Genomic DNA, 21,869 nt, shown 5'->3' on the forward strand with positions numbered 1-21,869 from the left:
TTGCTAAGGTGCAGACTTTGACCTTAAACTTGCACCTATTTTGTTTGGCCACTAGATGGCGAGATTGTGTAAATTTCATTAAGCCAAAGGCTCAACTGTCTGTACTTCTTTTTTGGCAACTAATCCTCATCATCATCAACATCATCATCATCATCATTATCATCATTATTATTATCATTATTATTATTATTATTATTATTATTATTATTATTATTGTTATCATTGGTAGAAAAGTAGTGGTGGTAAAAGGATGAACAAACTTGCTCCATTTTAGAAAATGTAGGCATTTATTTGAGTATTTATAAACAATATAAAAATGTGAAATATATGGTTTCAGCTTCTCCTGTGTACACCCAGAGGCTGCTGTATAAACAGATAATGAATATCAAAAGTTGGTGAAGCAAATCTTTTACACTGATAAACACTTAAAAATGTCCTTAAACAATATTAACAAACAAAATCAATCAATAAAATCAACATGGCAGAGAACAATAAATCAGATATAGAATAGAAATCTGTGCAGCATGTAAAACATAATAAGATGTCAGGCATAAAAGGCATGCAACAAAAGTATGTAGGGACTATGTATGTAAAACTTATAACTGTAAAATCTGTAAATCTGTAAAATCATAATTTAAATACTCCCAAGTTTTTCACCACAAGCTTCATGTTGTTAACAATGGATCCACATTATGGCGCTTAATCTGTGTATGTGGGCCGATGATGAAAACCTCTGTTTAATCAGCATTTAATTGAATCAGATTTTACAGACATTCTATCCCCAGTTCCTTCACCAGAAGACAATACTAGCATTGTACGTTTCTGGAAACCACTGATGTTACACTTACACATTTCAGTGTTTCTAAAGTGAGATAGTATTGGAGCTGACTTTGTCATTGGGAAGTGGCAAAAATGAGCCACGCTGCATACCACTGCAGATCACTGTTTGAGACCAACAAACAAAAAAAGTTGGATTTAGTAAGTCATTGCTGTGTTTTCAGCAGCTTTTTTAGGCCAAAAAAGTGGCTGTTTTTTCCTGAGACATTGCTATTTTCCCTGCCCGGATTGTGACCCCCAAATGTGATCTTTTCGTAACTAGTGGTTTTTGTGCCTAAACCTAACCACGTGTTAACCACAGCATTCTTGAAATGTCAAGTTTCAACCTAATTGCTACACAATAATGTGCAAATGTAACATATCTGTGGTTTGCAAAAACATACAAAGGCAACATTATTTCTGGTGATTGGGCTGCATTTAGTTCATGCAAAAATTACAATTATCTAATGGTTCTAGCTCCCTGAATGTAAAAAAAAAATGACTGCATTTTCTTCTAAAATTCTCCTTCTAAAATTACAGTAAGCTGAATGATTTGGACTGTTTGGTTGGACAGAAGAAATTTAAAGATGTCACTTTGAGCTCTGGTGAACTGGAATGCCATTTCTCACTATGTATTGACAATTTACAGACCAAACACTGAATCAAGAAAATAATTAATAGATCAATCAGTATTACAGATAGTCAATTGTCGCTATCCTATATACAAACATTTAAAAATAGCTTAACCTCAACCAGCTACATCAGTAAAATGCTGCTTTCAAATTATTGCATTAGGATGATCTAATGATATAATACATAACAGGGATTATTTTTATATGCTTAGTACTTTTACTTTTCATAATTTAGAGGTCCAGTGTGTGGGATTTAGGGTGATATATTGGTAGAAATGTAATATAATAAGTAAGTAAGTAGTAAGTCCAGCTCTGTGTGAACCATCAACCAACCCAACCTGCCTCCTTCATAGACTGCATAAAGATGGACGATGTGTCTCTGCTTACCCCCCATTATACAGAGGCGAAGCTAAAATGACCCAGATGTGGCAGCTGCCATCTTGCTCTGGTGGCATCATTTGGAGCCAGAGTCTGCACAGTAATGATCTCTGCAGTATTAAACTTCTCATCCATGCACCCATCCGACCGATCACAAGCAGCGCCACTGAATACGAGCCCACCAATTGGCTCACACAGTTGTCATTCATGTTGTAAAATCCCTGTTTTATACCAATAAATAACTAATTAAAACCAAACTTATAAGAAAAACAAACATTTGAACATACAGCAGCGTGATAAAAACTACCTTAAATGAAAGAAACCATTTTTAGGAAAAATGTACTTGATGTGTACTTTGAGTTTTTAGTTTGACCCATGTCCCATCCACTAACATGGAGAGGGTGGGCTTTATGACCTGTACTGCAGCCAGCCACCAGAGGTGATCAAGATTTTAAGCTTTGCCTTTGGGGATCTGTCATGGCATCCAACTTTATATACAGTGGATGGGCTCCTTACAAGACAGCTAGGGACTGCTTCCTTGTTTACTCCCATTAGCGCATTGGTCACGTGATTTCAGCCTTCAAAATAAGTGTGATATGTACAAATTTGGGTGCATTACTTTTCGTAGGAAAACATACAAACTGTTTATGAGAACAACCTGGTCTTCAGTACCTTAGAATAAGCAGTTTATATCTATATACAGAGCGGGTCCTTTTCCACAGAGTTCAACATGTTGTTCTACAGTTGCTGAGAACGCACAAACGAAACACTGGCTCTAGATAGAACCATTCACTTATTCACGTCAGCCATCATAGTTCTGTTACTTAGGAGAGGTTTTAGGTGGTTGCACAAGGGTGGACATAACCCTAATTCTAGCTGCTAGCTTTGTCAGCATAGTGCATTATGGTTCCCTGCAATAATGCCGATACTTATGCTAATTTAGCTAGCAAAAAATAGGCTTAAAACCATTAAGACAAAATTGACTTACTGGAAGAACTAAATATCCTTCTCCTTAGATGGTCTTTTGGTACAAAAAACACTGAACAAGACTTTTTACACAACGAAAATACAATTAAAGGTTCAGTGTGTAGGATTTAGAGACATCAATTGGCAGAAATTGGTATATAATATTTGTTTTTATTAGCTTGTTATCACATTAAACTAAGAATCTTTTTGTTTTCTTTACCTTAGAATGAGCCGTTTATATCTACCTAGGGTGAGGCTATAGAGACAAGATGGCCGACTCCGTGTCTTGCATGGAGTTGGTCACCTTGTTAACAGATAAACCAAACACTGGCTCTAGATACGGGTACACGAGTTTAGTGTTTGCGACCATAGTTCTCTACACACTTGGCCCAGGGGAGAAGTTTTAGTTGGTTGCAATCTGCAATCTCATGAAATCCACAAAATCCTGCAGACTAGACTTTCGTTTTTCTACTTCTTTTTGCATACTTTTACTTTAGTAACATTTTCAATGCAGTCACTAAGAGGTGCACAGTAATGCAAATGAATATGTGCCAAGAACCCTCAGTGCAGGATAGAGGGGTTCAGTGAATGTGCAGTGGAAGGTGTGGAGGTGGATGAGTGTGTCAGAGACGACTCTATAGAAGGACAAAATGCCGGCAGACCAGTCCAGATACACTGCTACTCTGTTGGAACCATGGTAGGAATTTTTAAGTGTGTCTGAGCCTTTTCCGTTGTGCAAAACAGTGTTCTTGCTGCAGTTGAAGCACCAGGACTTGTCATTCCACCCAAGCAGAGAGTCATCCTCGCGCCCTTTCCTTTGGATTCCTTTGTATGTCACTCCTACAGAAGCTTGTCCTCTCCACTCTACCTCCCAGTAACAGCATCCAGTTAGACCATTTGTACACAGAACCTGGTACCTGTATTGAAACCTCTCCGGGTGATCGGGATATGGCTGCTCCTTTCTTACGTTTGTGACCTGTTTGTCACCTTGAGACAGGAAAAACTTCTTGTTAGCTGTGTTTGGGTCTAGTGTGAGATCACAGGCATCTGCCAGGAGGAAAGGAGACGGACAGTTTTTATTGAAGTGCAACATAATTCACAGAGAATAGTTATTTCAGTTGTGGGGGGATCAGGATTACATTTTCCCTTTAATCTTGAACATCTGGGGCCGTATTCACCAACATTCTGTGAATACTCTCACGGAGCTCCTAATTTAGCCTAAATCTTTTTAGTCTTAGTTTAGGAGTGATTTAGGAAAGTTCTCAGAGCAACTTTGAGCAAGGAAGGAAACTTTTATCTTAGTGAGAGGGTGTGGTTGACCCTGTTGCTAGGTATGATGCATTCTTTTAATAAATGTGATTCGTTGTCACAGACATGCCCTTTTGTTAGCCTGCAAGTTGTGGACACTCAGTGGAAATGAAATGAACTGCCAAGTGAAAGTGTTGTCATTGTTAGTGTGATCACTCTATTAATGGAAGGTTGAGACAGACCTAAGTCATCACTGCTGCACTGTTACATTTTTACAGTCTTTCAAATATCTCAGTGTTGTGATCAGTTTATTTCTGGCATTACAGAATAAGTGTGTTGGGTGGAAAATGTGTGTGTGCCCCTAATGAGATTGACCACAAGTATTATCCCTGCACGATCTAATCTGTAGCATTTCATTTACTCATTGTCATCCAGTGTTTGCAGAATATTTTTCTATTCTCTTTAATCTCCTAAAACCTTCCTACTCCTGACAATTTCAACTCTTAGCACTAGGGAGCTTTGTGAATACTGCCCCTGATTTCTGTGAAGAGACAGGTGGAGGACTACCGAGAGTCCATCCCTGGGTATTATTGCTTTTTCAGGCTGTCAAAACCATCATGCTTCTTGCAGTCAGCCATGCTAGCAGCACTGTAAAGCTGTACTTGGGCACATGCTTACAATGATGACTTTAACACGATGTTGTTTACCAGGAAATATTTATGGATACTGATGGAAAGTTTCTTTTCCAGTTTTGAAGCCATTCAGAAAAGCAATAACCATTTTGGATGTTCAATATTGTTGGCAGTTAATTTCAAGGATACTGCATTCCTTGGTCTCATCTCTATTGGGGATGAGTGTGCCAACAGGTGAGAGAATGGCCATCTGGTGACCTTAGGGCCCCTTCAGAAACATTGCATTTGCACAAAACAACCTGGTGTGAACCAGACATAAAGTGAATTTCATGATGTCATCGTGTCTTTGATGATATCATTGTGTCTTGTGATGTCATAAAGTCTTTTTTTCTTTGATGCTGAAAATTTGTGTATAGGGGCTGAATCTTGGTCCAGACATGATTCGCTCAGACCCAAGTTTGGTTCAGAGAGTTTCACTGTGATAGCAGCCGATCCAAATCAAGCTCAGTCTCAGAAAACTACTGAATACCAACCTTGAAGTCAGGGAATCAGATTCTACAGACATGGAACCTCAGGTAGATTTTTATCTCAGTTCACTTGAAGAACAACTCCAAAGTGAACTGAGTGATGATAAGGCCAAGGTCAGCCAAAGTGCGGTTGAGGGTAGACTCCTCCTGAATGTCAGAGAGGACATGCTGGCCAGTTTCCTCGACAGACTCCAGGAACAGCAGGAGAATGTTGAGTGGAAACAGGAGACAGGGCTTTTGCAGAGGCAGATCTGTGACCTAAAAGCTCAGTTGGATTTGGCTCAGGCCAAACAAGGCCAGCGTCCAACCAGCGACATGAAATACCTCAGAACGCAGTTGGCGAGGATCAGCTCAAAGCTGAGACAAACCAAGAAAGATCTGGAGCAGCAGGCCACCACCAACAAAGACCTGCATGCTCAGCTGGAACAGGTAAGGAGAGCCAAGGATGCCCATCACAAACAATTCGAGGCACAGCAGTTGGAGCTGAGTGCCAGAAGACATTTGAAGAGCAACATGTCTGAAGCTCAGAGAGAACAGCAGATGCTAATCTCCTCAATTTGCCATCTGCACATTGTACTGGAGCAGATAAAGGGTGAGAAATTGGCCCTTGATAGAGAACTGGAGGCAAAGAAGTTGGAGGTGCATCACCATATTCAATTTATTGCATTGGCTCAAACCAACATTGAGTTGGAATCAGAAAGCCAACTAAAAGTCGAGCGGGAGCAAGCCCAGAAAAATCTGGAGCAGCAGCCTTCCATTATTACGGACATGCGGGCTGAATTGGAAGAGGTAAAGGGAGCAAAAGCTGCCCTTGAAACTGAAGTGGAGTGCATGCGGTCGGAGGTAAGTCTTGCGAAGCAGTTGCAAGCAGCAGCTGAGAACAACGCTGAGACGACCAAGAGCAGAGCAGAAGTGCTAGAGCGCAATCTCGCATCTGAGAGGGCTCAAAACAAAAAGCTTAAGCAGAGACTGACTCTGAAGGGGGAAGCTCTGCAAAAGCAGAAGGAAGAGGCCAAAAAGACTCTGGAGGGATCCCATGCCTCCCTTCAATTACAACTGGAGAAACAGAGAACAGAGAACAAGAGGATCGCTGCAGCCTTAAAGAAGGCAGAGGAGCTGCTCAAAAGTGAACGCGTCAGCTTCGAGCTTGAGGAGGAGAGATCCAGAGCCTCTCATGTGGCTGAGATGGCCAAACAGAGAGAGGACAATGACAAGCTCACCTTCTCTCTGAAGAAAGCAGACCAGGAAATGGACATGAGACATTGCCAGTGCAGGAAGAAAAGTCTGTCCTCACTGCAAAGCTGGAGGAATTGCAAAGCCTCCATTCAGCGCAGCTGGAGTCGACTGAGAGGAAACACAAGAACTACATGGCTGCTCTAAAGTTAAGATACAACCTGAAGCTGCAGAGTGACTGTCTCCAATGGCAGCAGGACAAAACCTCCCTGCTGGCAGAGGCAGAAAAAGATAGAGCTACCTACATGTCTGAGCTCAACAAGGAGAAGCAGGAGAACAGCACCCTTGTTGATGCTCTAAACAAGGCCGGGGAACAGATGGAGAGTGACTGTCTCCAATGGCAGCAGGAGAAAATGTCCCTGCTGGCAGAGGCAGAAAATCTCAGAGGTAAGTATGTGTCTCAGCTCAACAAGGAGAAACAGGAGAACAGTACCCTTGTTGAGGCTCTGAAAAAGGTTGAGGGACAGTTGCAGAGTCAGCGCAACATCTGGCAGGAAGAGAGGGCATCTCTCCTTCAGGCCAGAGAGAACCTGAATGAGACTCTGCAGGCAATGGAGCAGACAGAATCCACCATGAGGTCGCGCATTGAAGAGCTAGAGGAAAAAACTGCCAAAAAGAAGAGCAAGAAGTGGTACAGGCTCTTCAGAGCTTGTATGGCTTCTGGCTCTGTCCCACAGGCACACATTAACACCTCTTAAAACTCATGGGAGCTCATTAATCAGTCTTAACCCCAGAAGATGAACTTTAGGGACTTGAATGTATTATGTCCATCTGTTCTGCACGACATCTATTGCACGTCTGTCCGTCCTGGAAGAGGGATCCCTCCTCAGCTGCTCTTCCTGAGGATTCTACCACCTTTTCAACCTTGTTAAAGGTTTTTTTTGAGGGAGTTTTTCCTCATCCGATGTGAGGGTCCAAAGCACAGAGGGATGTCGTGTGCTTTAAAACCATCTGAGGCACATAGTAATTTGTGATAATTGGCTTTATGAATTGAATTGAATTGAATTGAATTGAATTGAATTGAATTAAATTAAATTGAACTGAATTGAATTGAATTGAATTGAATTAAATTGAATTGAACTGAATTTTACACTTTACAATCCTAACCCCAGGAGGTGATCTCTTGGGAGTTAGGAGTGTAAAAGTGTAAAGTTATCTTTACACTCTCTACACATTCTTTAAAAAACTAATAATAATAATAACATCATATTTGTTTGTCTGTTGTTGAAACATTACAGTCATGTTTAAATATTAGATGCTTTGTAAGATAAATGAATCAAGGGACAGGCACTAAGGAGTTCTATAGCCTGAAAATATAAGTGTGCCTGGTATATGTTGGTCCAAATATTGTTATTTTGTCTAAGGTTACATGTTGGTCATCCAAAGAAAAACAGTGATGACTAAAGTGGCTAAAGAGCTTAACGAAAGGCAGGTTTATTCTTTGTCACAGAACCTTTCAAAAACAGCTGCAAATTAAAGTTTCACCACAAAGAAACATATGAGAATATTTGAAAACATGGTAAAAATATATCAGTCAAAATGATGATTTATGCCCATAAATTAAAGAGCCAATAACAGTCCTGTTTCTTAGTGTCAGCAAAGTGTGGTCCATGCACTTATTGAAAAAATGAAATGGTAGAGAAAGAGAGACAGAGTACAGATGGAGAGTGAGAAACTCCAGAGGGAAAAAAAACAAACATTGTTTGACATGGTACACATGTTATTGTATTGTTATCAAGAATTTCCAAAAAAAGCATCAAAGAAATAGCCTGGTGAAAGCATCCTAATCTCCTAATCCTAATCGAGCTCATATTCTATTTCGTTCCGCAGATCAGTCTGGCCATGCAATCATTAAGGCACATTCTGGCATCGGTTAAAGCTTACCGGGCCAATCACAACCATTTATTACTTTGGGGCAGGCGCGTCATCAGAATAGGAGGGACAAGGAGCGGAGTGAATGCATTTTGTGAACAACCAACATGGCTACTGATTTTGAAACTGCAATGGTAAATGTGTTGAACGAACAGGAATGTACAATTTCTTTCAGAACAAACAGCTGCATTGAAAGCTTTTATTGAAAAAAAAGATGTGTTTTTTGTCCGTCCTACAGGGTTTGGTAAAAGTTTAATTTACCAACTGGCTCCGTTGATTGGGAAGAAGATGGGACCCAGTGAAAACCCAATGGCTATTGTTGTTTCTCCGCTAGTTGCTCTCATGGAGGAGCAGGTCAGAGAAGCGACCAAGCTTGGAATCACAGCCATGCAACTGGGAGTCCACAGTGAGGAGGAAATCCGCAAAGGCAGCAACACTCTTTCCCAAACATCATCACAGCTCATCTCTGCTGCAGCTTGCTGGTCTGTTTACAGTGGCATTGTGCAAGCCTACGTCACACGTTTCGTTTACTCTGATTGGTTTTCCGTCTTTCCAATTGCGTGAAGGGGCACTTTGAGTGACAGCCATTGATACTGCCCCTCGGGAATAGAGGAAATGTACACTCCGTGTCCAGACCCATTTGCTTTTTGCGAATTGGGTCTGGCAATGCCAGGCTATATCATTTGCTCCACCAAAGCAAATTTCTTGTGTGTGAAAACCTATTTGGCAATAAACCAGATTCTGATTCTTTCAAATTGCCCTGAAAAAACAGGTGGAAAAACTGGTGTCTGTTGATGTTAAGGGCAAATAACAAGCCTAAGGCAAAAAACAGATCTACTTATGTAGAAAAAGACCCACTCAAGTTCTAGATTGTTCAAACAACAGTATTTAACTTGTAACGAGGACATCAGGGTGAGATGGCACCACACATAAACAGATGGAGTAAATATTCCTGTGACCCTATACAAGTGATCATGGATCATTCATCAAAGGAGCTTTGAACATATGATCAGAAACAGGTGACACTGACTTTTGCTCGCCTTAATCAGAGAAGGGTAGAGTGAGAGTAGTAGTACTTACATTTCCTTGGCCCAGGCAAGATCCTCAACTCTCCACAATGATCAACACTGAAGCAGGAAAAAAGAGGAATATCATGATCAATTTGTGCCTGTGCTTGGCAGAAGACTTGCTTGCATGATTATCCTTTTGGACCAGATGTACTACAAAACTGACACTGACAGAAAGTGGAACCATATGCAGTTCTGTTAGAACAAAATTGACTGTCACAGACATGTTCACACATTCTTCCATGTGTACAGTCCATAGACAGTTCACATAGACAGAAGTGATAGCTCATTTGGGGCTGGATGAGCTGAAAGATAGCAAACTGCCAGCACATACAGGGGCACTGAGAAGTATGACCACTTGTGGCCAACAGGTATTTTCTTGGTGGGATTATCTGTGTAAATAGTGCATTGTATAGCACATTGTAATTTTCTGGTTTTACATCTGTCCAAAGTAGTTGATGCCCCACTATTTTTTTTCCACCTAAAAACGCCACTGGTCAAGGGTAAATGACAAAATTTACATCATGCAGACTGTTCAATAGCTCAAACCTATGGTGAAGGGGAACTGCCCATTGGTTCGACATCCCATTGTTCCGACCATATTAAACTCTTTGTTCCAAAGTCCGTTCTGAAATCATCATGATGCCCTGTGGTTAAGGTCTGGTTAGGTTTAGGCACAAAAACCACTTGGTTAGGGTTAGGAAAAGATCATGGTGTGGATTAAAATGAAAAAGAAAGTGACAAACTCATAAGCCGTGAGCCTGCTCCGCCTCAAGCCGGTCGCGGCGCACCATACGCCCGCCGCGAGCTGTTCAGCACCGCGGACAGTCAGACTAATGGGATGTCGAACCAATGGGCTGTCGAACCAATGACATGGACCCTGGTGAAGACCTAGTAACAGATACAATTGTCTTTCACACAGAGTTTTCTTAAGTAGGATCACTTTGCACTTTGTTTTTGTTTTTATGTTCAAAATAAAAAACGTGTCAAACTGCTCAGCAGCCTTTTAAAAAATGCAACAGGTATTAGGACTTTTTAACCATGAAAATTCATAAATTCAGCAAATAATGTAACACTATAAAAGACTCCAGTTGTATAAAATGTTTCCAGACCAGATACAGATTTGAGCTGCTGTGTCCTCTTAATGGAGCCTGGATCTGAGCTTCTGCGAACTCATTAGGATTGGGATAATTCAATTGGACAAATGTTAACAAAGTAGCAGTAAGCTTAGTTAGACTCCCATAGACTGTTATGGCAGTGGTTCCCAACTGGTGGGTCAAGGTTCAAAAGGGGGTTGCAAGTATAGTGCTGATTATTAAACTACGTGGACCTTGCACTAATGACTAAGGAGAGAACTTGTCCCCCGTGGCTGGATCAGTTGGGAACCACTGCTTTATGGTTCGTTCAAGTGGCTAATCTTGGTCGCTCACTGCCACCTGCAGTTCTTTTCAAAAAGTGATTTGCCTTCAATCTTGCAAATGCTGCTTTATATTTTGACAAATATCTAACTAACATTAAATTAGCAGGGTCTAAAATGTCCCTGTGGAGCTCCGGTAGTTGTTGAGTCAGTGAACTGCATCTGTAAGTGGCAGCTCTGCATAAGAGGCAATCAGCTAATAAACTGTTCATACCTGAGAGTCTCCAGTCTCCACTGTGGATCCTCAAGTCCAGCAGAGAGCAGCTTCACTCCTGACTCTCCTGGATGATTGTAGCTCAGGTCCAGCTCTCTCAGATGGGATGGGTTGGAGCTCAGAGCTGAGGCCAAAGAACCACATCCGTCCGCTGTGACCATGCAACCTGACAACCTAAGAGTCAGAGTACATGCTCAGTCCTCCACTGACCACGTTTATGCTGGCATGCTGGAAATAAGGTTTGGATATCTCTATGTAAAAGCAAAAGTTCAGGGTTACTAACCTAAGTGTTTCCAGTTTACAATGTGGACTTTCCAGCCCACCAGAGAGCCAGTTCACTCCTGAATCCTGCAGGTCATTGTTACTCAGATCCAGTTTTCTCAAACTGGAGAAATGGGAGCTTAGAGCTGAGGCCAGATCTACACAGTTGTACATCGACAGGTTACACCCACTGAGACTGAAGAAGATTTAGTGGAGACAATTTTTTTGTTTCAGATTGATGAGCTTTAACATAATAATATTTAGGATAGGTACAGACATTTTAGCAATTTTCTTATACACCATGACAGATGTTATATACAGGGATGTGATTTTCCCAATTTAGGCCCTGATCACATAGAAAGCATTTTAGCAGCTGGAGGCGGATTTTTGGATTTTTTTTTTTTTTTAATGAGAATTAAACTTTTTGCTTGCTGTTTTTGCATTGCTAAGTGCCTCGCATTTCTGCACTCTAGGTGCCTGGCATTTTTGGCGCTCTGGACTTCAGTTGAAAAAACTTCAACTCAGAGCAGAAAAGCACCCAACATAATCTCTGCTTTTTTTCCCATTGTCCAATCACATGATTTGAGGGGCAGGCCATCTGTGTGGGTCACGACAACAAGTTTACAGTTCGCAAACAATGGAGGAGAAACTGGTGGTAGCAGTTGCTGGATACCCAGAGCTACAACTTTACAAACCATAGTTACCATGATCTCAATAGAAAACAGCAGGTGTGGAAGCATAGAAGTGCAGTACTTGAAACAGCCATCTTGGGGTGAAGCTCCTGGACCAATTGATGGCATTCCCCATGATCCACCCTCTTTTCTAGGGTTTCATGTTTCCACACAGATCCTCGTTTCCCTGTGCCCAACAAACTATTTACAAACAGCCTCCCACCCTCAACCAGAGCTACAGCAAGTACTCTCCACCTGTCCATTTTAGTGACTAGCTAGTACTGTGAAATAAATAACATTGAAAAAATAAATGGTAGATTGATGACAGGGAAAGGTTAGGGTACGGAGGTGATGTGCCAACAAAAAAGCACCGCAAGTGAATTTTTCCTAGTGGTATTTAATTTTTTTTTTAAATTCTAAAAAGGCAGTGCGGTGCGCCTTGCGTTTGGGCAACCTGCAAAACACTTTCTGTGTGATCAGGGCCTTAATCTAGAATTCCAGATTTTTCTACCTGAAAATGTGACCTACATGGATCATGTAAATCTGTAAAAGAAATATATATTTTTTGGAGGGTGAGGGGGTGGTGGTGGGTGTTTATAGTGCCAGACCAGGCCTGGGCATTTGGGATATTTTTCTTTAGCCCTAAGTAAAAATAAAAATTTTGAGTAGTGAATTGTCACTTAAAAAAAAGGAAGTGTTATAATTTTGTATCTTATGTCAGCAGACACACAACACAAGACCAATCAGAGAGGGATATTCGTGGAAGTCAATCACAAAGTCCAAAAGTTAGTCGTGGATATACCAAGATTTTGTCAAAAAAAGGGAAGCAGTAGCACAACATCCTCTCTGATTTAAACAGAAAAAACAAGGTGTGTAAATACCTATATGAGTTCTAAGTTACGTGAACATCATATGGGCAGAGCACAAGTTATTTACAAACACCATTAGTTGAACCTTGGCGCGACCCCAAATTAGCTTAGGCCTGTGATATTTTTCTGCGTTTTTGTCCTTTGCTAATCACACGCCTGTCTGTAACAAAAAAAGAAATACAGAACCATATGACTGGCTCAAGTGAAAGAACCGTGAACAGACCTGAGAGTTTCCAGTCTACAGTGTGGATTCTCCAGTCCTGGAGAAAGCAGCATTAGTCCTTTAAAGTTCATGTTGTTGTTACTCAGGTCCAGCTCTCTCAGGCTGCAGTATTGTCCCACATTGTGACAGCATGGCCCTGTTAGCTCAGCGTATCTTGGTCAAAGAAAAAATAGAAATTAAAAGATAGTCAATATGTATTATAAATAATAATTTAATACTATGTAGCCTACAGCAATAAATATGTAACATGTAATATGTGAGTTGCTGTGAATTGTTGTACAATAGTTTTATTATCACACTGTAATGGTAAGATCATAGTATGTGGGTTAATAAATATATAGGCCTAAAGAAAGTACATCCTTTGCAATTAAATAAATTCAAAAGACATAATGAAACTCACAGTGCTGTACTGACTGTCATCCCTGGTGTAAAGTGTTCATCATTTTATAATCACTCTATATTGTAACAGTTTTTGTCAAATACCAATGAATCACAAATATTCAAAGACACTAAAGTTAAAATTTGAGTAAGTCAATGATAAATAAATAAAAAGATACTGTACGATGGATATGAAAGTCGACGTAGCCCGATTCTCTTTTTCAGAGACAGTGGATTCTTTCTTAGTTTTCTTGGTCTTTCTTCATCGTAGCTCGGATCCAGCTTTTTCAGATGGGAGCAGTTGCAGCTCAGGGATAAGGCCAAAGACACGTAGCCTTCCTCTATGACCTCACATCTTGACAACCTGCATGTGGCAGTGTATCATTCATTTGTACTGTACTTGTCTACAACCCCAATTCCCCCCCAAAACTGGTATGTTGTGTAAGACGTAAATAGAAACAGAATGCAATAATTTGACCTTTTTGACCTATACTCAATTGAATACGGTACAGAGACAAGATATTAAATGTTCAAACTGATAAACTTACAATCATTCTGAATTTAATGCCTGCAACATGCTCCGAAATTGTTTGGAGCACCTGGAATACTCTACAGGTAAACAGCTTTGGTAACAGGTGATAGTATCATGACTGGGTGTGAAAGGGGCATCCTCAAAAAGCTGTCCTACACAGGCAAGGATGGTATGAGCGTCACCACTCATAAAATAGTCTAACAGTTAAAGACAACATTTCTCAAAGCACAATTGCAAGGAATTTAGGGATTTCAACATCTACAATCAATAATATCATCAAAAGATTCAGAGAATCCAAAGAAATCTCCGGGTAAGGCTGAAAACCAACATTAAATCCCTGTGACGTTTGACCCCTCAGACAGTAGGGCTGCACGATATTGGAAAAAAAACTGACATTGCGATTTTTTAAATTTTTTTTTCAATATATATTGCGATATTAAAAAATACAAGAATTTTCACCAGATGACTTAAAGTAAGAAAATTAAAAAATAGTGGCGGGGCTTTTACTCACCACAGCTGCAGAGGCTACCAGCTTCATTTGAAACAGACTACATTATAAAAGGGCCGTTATTTATTAATCCCTCTGTATCTTTATATTTTTTACTTTTTATCCGTTCCCGTTGCCTTGATGAAGTTAATGCATCACGTCTTCATTTCAAATTCAACACTTCCATGAATTTTTTTCAGATTAAAAGCCCCTTATAATCTCATCTGAGAGATTCCCTCCATTTTCTAAATAGGCTTTTATTGTGAAACATTTGTAGGAACTTGTTGTGGAGGATTCAGTGCCTTGTATATTTGCGTACGGTACTTCAAATGTAGCTCCTGCCATCTGCTGGCGCTTATTAGGTGACTACAACATTTCAGCTGGCACATGAACAGACACAGTGACTCAAATAATAGTAAAAGTAATACAAATAGGACAAGAATAACCCAATGACAACACAACACACGTCATGAAAGACGACCAGGGATAATTGGTGTGTGCCACTGTGTAGTGTGTAGTAGTAATGAGGATTTTATGACTCCACAATCGTGTAATGTGACATAGTGACTTTTAGAATGGGCAGAAAAGTCGTGTAGTGTGTACCCGGCATAAATCCACCTTTACTGTTTCTCCCTCTTGCATGTCGCTCATTTTCAGTGCTCTCTTCAGAGCTGCTTTTCTGAAGCAAAAAGAGAAAAGATTGCACATCCTGCGATGTGACTATCGCACATGCGCACACCATGATGGCGATGTTCAAACGATATATCGTGCAGCCCTATCAGACAGCATTGAATTAAACACCAACATGACTGCATAAAGGATATTACTGCATGGGCTCAGGAACACTTTTGAAAACCATGGCTGTTAAAGACAGTTCTTTGCTGCATCTGCAAATAGGAGTTAAGGCTCTACCATGCAAAGCCATTTTACAGTAACATCCAGAAACACATATGACTTTTCTGGCCCTGAGCACATCCGATTGGAAAAGTGTGCTGTAGCCTGACGAATCCACATTTCAAATTGCTTTTGGAAATCATAGACGGCGTGTCCTCTGGGCTGAAATTGAAAAGGACCATCCAAATTGTTACCAGCACAAATTTAAAAAGCTGGCCACAATGTCAAGACTGGCCTGCCTGCAGTCCAGAGCTGTCTCCCATTGAAAATGTGTAACAGCAACAGAGACCCTGTACTGGTGAGCAATTGTAGTCGTATATCGAGATACAATGGGAAAGAATTTCACTTTCAAAACTCCAACAATTTATTTGGGAACTGAGGGCACTGAAATACACTTCAGTGTTGTTAAAAGGAAACTTTATGTAACACAGTGGGAAACATGCTCCTATCCCAACTTTTTTTGGACCATGCTGCAGGTATTAAATTCAGAACGAGTGTATATTTACAAAAAACATTCAAGTTCATCAATTTTAACATTACATATTATGTCTTCGTACTGGATTCAATTGAATATTGGTCAGAAAGGATTAGCAAATCATTGCATTCTGTTTTTGTTTACGTTTTACACAGTGTTCCAACTTTTTTGGAAATGGGGTGATATTTTCTTCTTAACTTTGAACCTTATTTTCTTTTAGTCTTTATTGCAATCAATCTCTTTTGCTTTGATATGCATTGTTAGAGATTCAATTTTACATCAAACAGTATGGGGTCAATTAGCCAATTAAATATTTATTAAAACTGGAATCTTAAAAAACTCAAGAAGTACTGTGTAGATTAAGCTTTGCTATAATTATTACATTTTGCAAAATGTTCTCCTATACTGACCTTAGGTTTTCCAGTCTACAGTGTGGGCTCTGCAGTCCAATAGAGAGCAGTTTCACTCCTGCATCCTGCAGGTTGTTGTTACTCAGGTCCATCTCTCTCAGATTTGAGGACTGCGAGCTGAGAACTGAGGCCAGAGCTTTACAAGAAAGGTGTGAGAGCTCACATTGGTTCAGTCTGATTTAGAATGAGACAGAGTGGGATAGGAAAGTTATTTTGTTTTAACAGCACATATTATATCAAGGAAGGTGTTATTTCACCTAGAAGGTAGCTTAATTCAGATTTGCACAAAATGTTAATTTCAGACAACCAGGCATATCATGACACAGCTGACTGTCATTCCCAGGTCTTCAGATATCAATGCTTTGTTATGGCCTTAAGCATGAGATTATTTCAGACTAAACCCATCTGTGGCAATATTTGATGCCCAGAGCTGCCAGCTAACTCATTCCCAACCCGTCAAATACTGTCGCTTTGTCAGTGATTTTGGTGTCAGACACCACCGCAGAGAGACACCTTTTGCAGTGGTATAATACGCACTGGGCACGTCAGTTTTACAGGCAGTAAGCAACAACCCAAGTCATCAAATACCACTACTTTGTCAGTAGACATTAACATCAGACACAAACGCAGAGAGATACCCTTCACAGCGGAATGGTACGCTTCGGTTGGTGGCAGATTATAACTCTGCCACCAAATACAGTAATATAAAGAGCAAGAAAGTCCGCACAGGGCAGGCAGGAGGTGAGGTGGGTGGGTCAAACAAACTCTGGACTTTTACCCAGGAGCGTGCTGTTCCTGTCCCGTGTGAATTTTAAGCCAAACTATGTTTTTTTCTAAATGAAGTGTTTTACCCATGCTGTAAGTTTATTTTGAAAAGACAGTATGCATGTAATGAGCAGAAAGTGTACATTTGCTGTGAAAACGTAAGTTTATTTTGACAAAACACAATGCATCTTACAAGCGTAAATTGACACAGCGTCTATGAATGTCGAAAACAGATGCAGGAAGGTAACATGTCATATTTTGACGTGTATGTCCACTGACAAAGTAACAGTATTTGACAAGTTGGGATGAGAATGTATTGAGACTGCTGACATAGCATAAAGAACAAGAAAGTCGTTGTAAGGTGGGCGGGATGGGTCAAACAAACACAGAGCGCTCATCCAGAAGACGAATTTTCATGTCACATCAAAAGTCAGTGCTGTATTAACCCAAAATATATTTTTTTTCTTAAACTAACCAAGTAGTTTTGTTGCCTAAACCCAACTACGATCATTTCACAGCTTCAACCATGTGTTACACCATGTTTCACCCACGCATATGTATTACAAGCTGATGGTATGGGAACATGTTTGTATTTGATGACATCGATGACAACGTCTGTATTACCTGGGGTGGAAACATGATGCAGCACATCTCAGCACATCATGGAGTAAAGACTGACAATAATAACTTCACTTCGGGAAAAACATAGAGTCAGCTAGCTACTTAATGTGGGCATACACTGAGATAATTCAATTTCAAAACTAACTCTGCAGAGTGCTGCACTGTGTTGGAACAAAAATATTCTACCAACACAGAAGACCAAAGACCCAATCATTACATTCAATGATGTTACAAAATTTCAGCAGCACCTCTCTGTGTTGTTACCATTTCAAGGTTTTTTTTTTTTTCATATAAAAAAAACCCTTGTTATGATAGTAATTTAGTGTGGTTGCATTGTAACAACCTGTACCAACTCTTATTCCCAGGTTGTTACTGACACTGTTTCACGCCCCTCAGCATCTGATAGCCACGCACAGGGCACCTTTTAACAAAACTACTTGTTGAGGTTTAGAAAAAAGATCATATTTGGGGTTAAAATAAGTATGTGTCCTACATAACATAACTGATGTCTAACTTCAGGTGAATGACAACAGTGTATGACAAGTCTCACATAGTCAGACCTATCTCCCAGTGCTTTGTCAGCACAAGAAAAAGGTCTTGAATCACCAACTATATTTCTGCTATAGGGGAAAAATGCTCTGGTTTGTTTTCATTTCTTTAAACCAATCCCAGTCATCTTGGGCGGCACTAAGTCCAGGATGCAGTGGTGAACTTGTTTTGGTGAAACATTTGCCCATGAGGAGGCGAGCACTGTCATTAAAATGGCGCCACAAAAGAAAATGCCTGAGAAAACATTAACATGTGTAAGTCACTGTGGGATTCAACTTTTAATGATAAAAAGACAAACAAGATTTGATAATCGGTACCCTAAAGGTTAGGCCTGACTATACTTTAGCTCTGGAGGAGCTCAGTGGACCCTTGAAATCAGAGATGATTTGTTGACTGTTTGTGGCTCTAGCAGAACATTATCACAACGGTATCACAGCAGCTTGAGATATGTGGAATAGATCAGCGCCCAATGGCAGGCTTAAAGCCACAGTCTACATCCGGTGAGCCAGACAAGTGTGTGACAACCATCCATAAAGTTATGTAATGTTACATTAAAACAATATGACTTTTGGATTTACATGGGATATAAACAGCAGTCTGCTGCATAAAAGTCCAGTTTTGTTTGACTCATACACCTCACCTCCCTTCTGCCCTTCACAGACTTTCGCTCTTTATACTAAATCAGTTGCTTGAAGTGCCATATATTTCCATGGATGGGTTTACTTTGGAATTAGTTGAAAGCCCACTGCATCTCATAAAGACACCAAAAGGTGCCTTTGGCCTTGATATCACACACCAAGGGGTGTGAAGAAGCAACTATATTTGATGACCTGGGAATGAGAACAGGCTGAGCTTGCATTAGGTTGCAAAATTCATCTGCCATATGTGTCAGGTACCAAGTGAGCAGTTGTTTATAAAATGTATTCCTTTTCTAGCTCCTTCAAAAATAATGTTAATGTATAAAGTAATACAAATATAGTATATGCAAGTGTTTGAATAACTTAAACTAGTACTTACAGTGCAGTTCTTGAGGCTTTGACCAATGGCAGCATTCTTATAAGAACCTCATCTGATTTGTAGTATTTGCTGAGGTCAAACACATCCAAGTCTTTTTCAGATGACAGTAACACATAGACCAGGGCTGACCACTGAGCAGGAGAGAGGTTGGCTGTGGAGAGGCTTCCTGTTCTTAGGTAATGTTGGATCTCCTCCACCAGGGAACAGTCCTTCAGTTCACTCAGACAGTGGAAGAGGTTGATGCATCTCTCTGGTGAGGGATTCTCCCTGATCTTCTTTTTGATGTACTTCACTAGCTTCTTGTTGGTCTCTGTACTGCTTCCTGTCTTTTTCAGCAGACCTTGTAATAGATCCTGATTTGACTTCAATGACAGACCCAGAAGGAAGCGGAGGAACAAGTCGAGATGTCCATTTGGACTCTGCAAGGCCTTGTCCACAGCTCTCATACAGATCTCAGTGGTAGATGCTTTTCTGAAAAGCACCTGTAGATGTTGGAGAGGTGTTTGCGGTTTAGCCATCACATCCTTTCTGTTATTACAAAGTGACAGAACCACAAAAACAGCTGCCAAAAACTCATGAATGCTCAGATGGACAAAACAAAACATCTGATCTTCGTTCAGCCCATCTTCTTCCTTGAAGATCTTTGTGAACACCCCTGAGTATACTGACGCTTCACTAAGATGAATGCCACTGTTGTTCAAGTCTGCTTCATAGAAGATCAGATTACCACTCTCCAACTGGTTAAAAGCCAGCTTTGCAAGTGACTCGATGATCTTGATGTTTTTATCTGTGTCATACTTCAGTGCTGTCTGCTTGATCTGAAACACAAGGAATTTTGTGTACATCTCAGTCAGAGTTTGAGGGATTTCTTTTCTCTCATCTTCTCTCAACATTTGCTTCAGAACTTTAGCTGTGATCCAGCAGAAAACTGGAATGTGGCACATGATGTGGAGACTTTGTGACATCTTGATGTGGGTCATGATTCTGCTGACTGTCTGCACATCTCCGAATCTCTTCTTGAAGTACTCCTCCTTCTGTGGATCAGTGAACCCTCTCACCTCTGTCATGATGTCAACAAAGTCAAAAGGGATCTGACTGGCAGCTGCCGGTCGCGTGGTTATCCAGAGGCGAGCAGAAGGGAGAAGTTTCCCTTGAATGAGGCATGCCAGCAGATCATTAACCATCAGTGGCTCATCAATAGAACATTCTTCCTTGTAACTGAAGTTAAGTCGTATGCGGCTTTCATCCAGCCCGTCAAGCACAAAAAGAAGTTTGAATTTACTCTTGTCATAGTTGGTGTTTCCTGAAGATTGTAGTTTTGTGAAGATGTAATTAAGAGCCTCCTCACTGATGTCTTTGGTTTCCCTGATACATTTGTGAATGAGATCTGCCAAACAGAACCGTCTGCCCTTCAGTAAATTGATCTGGCGGAAAGTGAAGGGGAATGTGAGATGCACATCTTCATTGGCTCTTCCTTCAGCCCAGTCCAGGATGAATTTTGAAATAAGGAACGTTTTGCCAATTCCTGCAATCCCACTGGTCAGCACTGTTCTTACAGGTGTGTTTTTCCCAGACGGGTGTTTGAAGATGTCGTTGTGTTGAATTAATCTCTCAGTTCCCTCAGGTTTTCTTGATGTCACTTCAATGTGGTTGAACTCATGCTGGCTGTTGACATCTTCATAATTTCCATCTATGATGTAGAGCTCTGTGTAAATGTCATCAAGAAGTTTCTTATCCTTAGTCTTTGACAAACCTTCTGGTATACACATGTACTTGTTCTGGAGGTTCGACTGGAGCATGCGTTGGTATGATATGATGGACCGTGGAGGCTTTGGTACTGGTACCAACAAATCTGTATGGAGTAAAGTCACATTCTTCAGTGTAGGGTATAAATCTCCTGGATCTTACAATGCCCTGCGTCCAATGTGTTTTTATGTTTTGGTCACTAAACTCCTTCGTTACGGTTAGCGACTGATTGTTATTTGACTACATAATAAAAATTTGATTAGTATTTTTTTGTGGTTTAAGTCAGTTGAAATCATAACTCTTTAACCAAAACTACAGTTTCCCTTAACCCTTACCAAATGTTTTGTTTCCCAAACACAACCATAATAAGATTTATCATATTTTAGCAGACAGTGGTGGATATTATAGGAAAACAAATTAAAAATGCTGCCAAGCAGTGGCTGATATCAGATAGAACTGTCTCCTCATACGATAGTTCATATGATATTCTATGAAAAAGCACACAGTGGTTTGTATGTAAGTGAGGGTGAAATGGAACATGAGATGGATCGGCAGTCTGGATCGTGGCATGAGCAGAGATGTGGGCACTGCACTGGAGAGGGAGCTGAGCAAGAAGGAAAAGCTTTTGATTTACCGGTCCATCTATGTCTCAACCCTTAGCTATGGTCATGAGCTTTAGGTAGTGACCAAAAGAATGATTAGTTGTAAACTGAAATAGCTTCACCTTCAGTTTGAGCACCAGGGGTGGGAGGACAAGGAACTTTGTGTGCCTGTTGAATGGAAGAAGCTCCTTTAATCTTTGAAGTCTCTCCAACATCTGTGGCAACCTCTGAGAGAGAGACAGAGATAAAAAGAAAGAGAGAGAGAGAACCTTTAGAGAGGCCCTCCTTTTTGCTCAAAATGATGGAAATCCAGGAACTGAATTTCATATATAATTTTGGTTTAGTGCCAGCCAATCAAAGGTGTAAA

At 40.5% G+C, this 21,869-nt stretch overlaps 1 protein-coding gene across 2 annotated transcripts in view; it reads right to left on the bottom strand.

Moving 5' to 3' along the window:
• Positions 1 to 270: 270 nt before the first annotated feature.
• The window catches only part of LOC117268793 (NACHT, LRR and PYD domains-containing protein 3-like), a 28,196-nt gene continuing 6,597 nt past the window's right edge, over positions 271 to 21,869 (bottom strand). Inside the window, exons 3-11 of one of the 2 annotated variants that reach the window (XM_033645488.2) lie at positions 21,625 to 21,729; positions 19,155 to 21,006; positions 16,203 to 16,376; positions 13,589 to 13,768; positions 13,027 to 13,179; positions 11,286 to 11,459; positions 11,003 to 11,176; positions 9,385 to 9,431; positions 271 to 3,839 (exon numbers count right to left, since the gene is read on the bottom strand). In XM_033645488.2, the coding sequence (XP_033501379.1) occupies positions 3,310 to 3,839; positions 9,385 to 9,431; positions 11,003 to 11,176; positions 11,286 to 11,459; positions 13,027 to 13,179; positions 13,589 to 13,768; positions 16,203 to 16,376; positions 19,155 to 21,006; positions 21,625 to 21,729 (3,389 nt within the window). In that variant the 3' untranslated portion in view covers positions 271 to 3,309. Of the gene's footprint in view, positions 3,840 to 9,384; positions 9,432 to 11,002; positions 11,177 to 11,285; positions 11,460 to 13,026; positions 13,180 to 13,588; positions 13,769 to 16,202; positions 16,377 to 19,154; positions 21,007 to 21,624; positions 21,730 to 21,869 lie in introns of those variants that run through there. The other variant, XR_013487993.1, reaches the window with a different exon arrangement.

This window comes from Epinephelus lanceolatus, chromosome 18 (genome assembly GCF_041903045.1).
Source record: "Epinephelus lanceolatus isolate andai-2023 chromosome 18, ASM4190304v1, whole genome shotgun sequence".
Classification (NCBI taxonomy): Eukaryota; Metazoa; Chordata; class Actinopteri; order Perciformes; family Serranidae; genus Epinephelus; species Epinephelus lanceolatus.